At 32.2% G+C, this 2,609-nt stretch overlaps 1 protein-coding gene across 1 annotated transcript; it reads left to right on the top strand.

The window, feature by feature from the left end:
* The first annotated feature begins 475 nt into the window (after positions 1 to 475).
* On the top strand, positions 476 to 1,502 carry LOC119604875. Its single transcript, XM_037957766.1, has 2 exons — positions 476 to 742; positions 802 to 1,502. The coding sequence occupies exons 1-2, from the start codon at positions 564 to 566 to the stop codon at positions 1,385 to 1,387; spliced, it is 765 nt and encodes a 254-aa protein (XP_037813694.1). The 5' UTR covers positions 476 to 563; the 3' UTR covers positions 1,388 to 1,502.
* Positions 1,503 to 2,609: the final 1,107 nt, after the last annotated feature.

The raw sequence follows: 2,609 nt of genomic DNA, 5'->3' as shown, positions 1-2,609 counted from the left end.
ATATGGGGGATAGGGTCAATTATGGACCGATCCTTATAAAATTTTACAATGATATAAAGTTTCCTATAAAATATGTTAAATATAAAATAGCTGCTTCTTTTAGTCAATTATGACCGTTAATGTAATTTTCTGAAGGGGACTTTATATGGGGGCTAGGCGAAATCGTGCACCGATATTGCCAATACCAAACAAACTGCATCAATATAAAATATTTGTGCAAAATTTCAGCTCGCTAGCTGATTCCGTTTGGACTCTATCGTGTTTTCAACAGGCGGACAGACAGACGGGCAGACGGACGGACATGGCTAGATCGTCTTAGAATCTAATAAGGACCCAGTATATATATACTTTTATGGGTCTTAGAAGAATATTTCGATGTGTCACAAACATAATGACAAAAACAATATACCCCCTTTTTTGATGGTGGGTATAAAAACAAATAAAAATATTTTCTTTATTTTTTAAAGCATCCAAGTCTTGTCAATCAACTATGATCAGTATAAAATTGTACGAATGCAGGCAAACATTTCAAACCAGTGAACGCAATAAAATAAATAAAAATAATGAAATCTTTTTTAATACTAATTGTGGGTCTTATATTGACCTTAAATACAAATGCAGCAAGAGCAAATGAAGCTCAACCGGACGAATTAAAACTGCGCAATCAATTATTTGCCGATGTTTTTCTTCTAAAGGAAGGAGTAGATAATCTACAAATATCCGTAGAAGTCTTAAGTAAAAGGTCTGGAATTTGTAAAATCTTAAAGTGTTTTATATTTACTAAATTAATTGCATTTTCAGATACACCAATCAAATGGAAATTCTCAAAAGTTTGCAAACCAAATTTCTGTTAGAGGATTCTAATGAAAAAGATGATGTTTGTGATACAATCACGGGCATGTTTAATGCCACCTTTAGAAAGTATAATGCCTTCGAAAGTCGTATCATAACAAAACTGGATGAGATACAAGATGAGCAGGGTACACGTTTAGATGAGATATTGTTGAAGCAAAAATCAAATAGAAATTGTGGCTCTAGAGGTGATAGCTCAACAGCTGTGTCTCTAATGTCTGAGACACTAACGGAACTGAGTGAAAAAATGAATACGTTTGAGGAAAAGTTTGCGAAATTGGAAACATTCGAGACACAATTGAATTTACAGCAAAGCAAATTTGACAAATTTGTAGATAATCAAATGAAAATTTTACAGGAAATCAATGAGAAATTATCTAAAAATCAACAGCAATTTGATAAGTTTGGTCAAGAATTGACCAGTCTCAAAGAATTAAAAAATAATGTTAATAAAGTCATATCGAGTCCACGTCCCAAATTGCCCATGGAAGTGATTTTAGGTTTAAGTTCTGCCAATATAACATCATTGAAATAATTTTTGTTGGTTTCATAAGACAAAAAAAATAATAATCAAGTTTATTATTATATATTTATGTGTGTATGTATGTATATAGAAATAAGAATAAAATATGTATTTTAAATCTTCTAAATACGCTCGTTTGTTTCTAAAATAAATAATAATGATAACGAATATTCTTGCAAATGGCATTCACACTCAGAAAGAACAAGTAAGATCAATATATTTCGCTTTGCCGAATCCTATATGTCCATTATCAAATAATGTTTCGTAAATTTAAAGTGAATTTCAGAAGGTCTTCACATTTATTTGATCCCACAAATACACAAAACATAATCAAGTCGAATTTGATCACGATAGCTTTATTTATCAATTATATATACATATTATGCCAAGCCACCCATTGAAAGTCCGCCCATTATGCTCTAAATGTTCACATGAATGTCAAAGTTCTTCATGTAAAATTTGAAGATATACGACATACGAATTATTCTATTTGATTCATGTGGGGGCTTCAAGCTCCCCAGATGAAAGTCCGTACTTTTTCCTCCAAAATATTCAGATGAATATTAAAGTAATTTGTGCAAAATTTTAAGAATCAAGTTCTATTAGTTTCCCAGATAAACGAAATTTTATATTTAATTTATATGGGAGGTGCCAAGTTCCCCATTAAAAGTCCGCCCGTTATACTCTAAATGTTCAGATGAATGTCAAGATTGTTCAAGTAAAATTTGAAGATTTTAGGTTTAATAGTTTCTCAGATATACAAATTTTCCTATTTAATTCATATGGGGGCTTCCAGAACCCCCCCCCCCCCCCAGGTGAAAGTCCGTTTTTTTCCACCAAAATGTTCAGATGAATATTTAAGTTCTTCGTGCAAAATTTGAAGATCCATTTTTAGATCCATTAGTTTCCCAGATAAATGATTTTTGTATTTAATTAATATGGGAGGTGCCGCTCCTCTCATGGGTAGTCCGCCAATTTATTACCCAAAATGTTTAAATGGATGTAAAAGTTATTCGTGCAACTTTTTATGGGAGGTGCCAATTTCGCCCGTTATACTCTAAATGTTCAGATGAATGTCAAGATTCTTCAAGTAAAATTTGAAGATTCTAGGTCTAATAGTTTCTCAGATATACGAATTTTCCTATTTAATTCATATGGGGTCATCCAGACCCCCCACCGCCGAGATGAAAGTCCGTTTTTTTCTCCAAAATGTTCAGATGAATATTTAAGTCCT

This window comes from Lucilia sericata, unplaced genomic scaffold, assembly GCF_015586225.1.
Source record: "Lucilia sericata isolate MDLA Ls3-8-SP2 unplaced genomic scaffold, ASM1558622v1 Contig000439F_arrow, whole genome shotgun sequence".
NCBI classification, from domain to species: domain Eukaryota; kingdom Metazoa; phylum Arthropoda; class Insecta; order Diptera; family Calliphoridae; genus Lucilia; species Lucilia sericata.
This window is presented reverse-complemented; position numbering and strand designations above follow the sequence as displayed.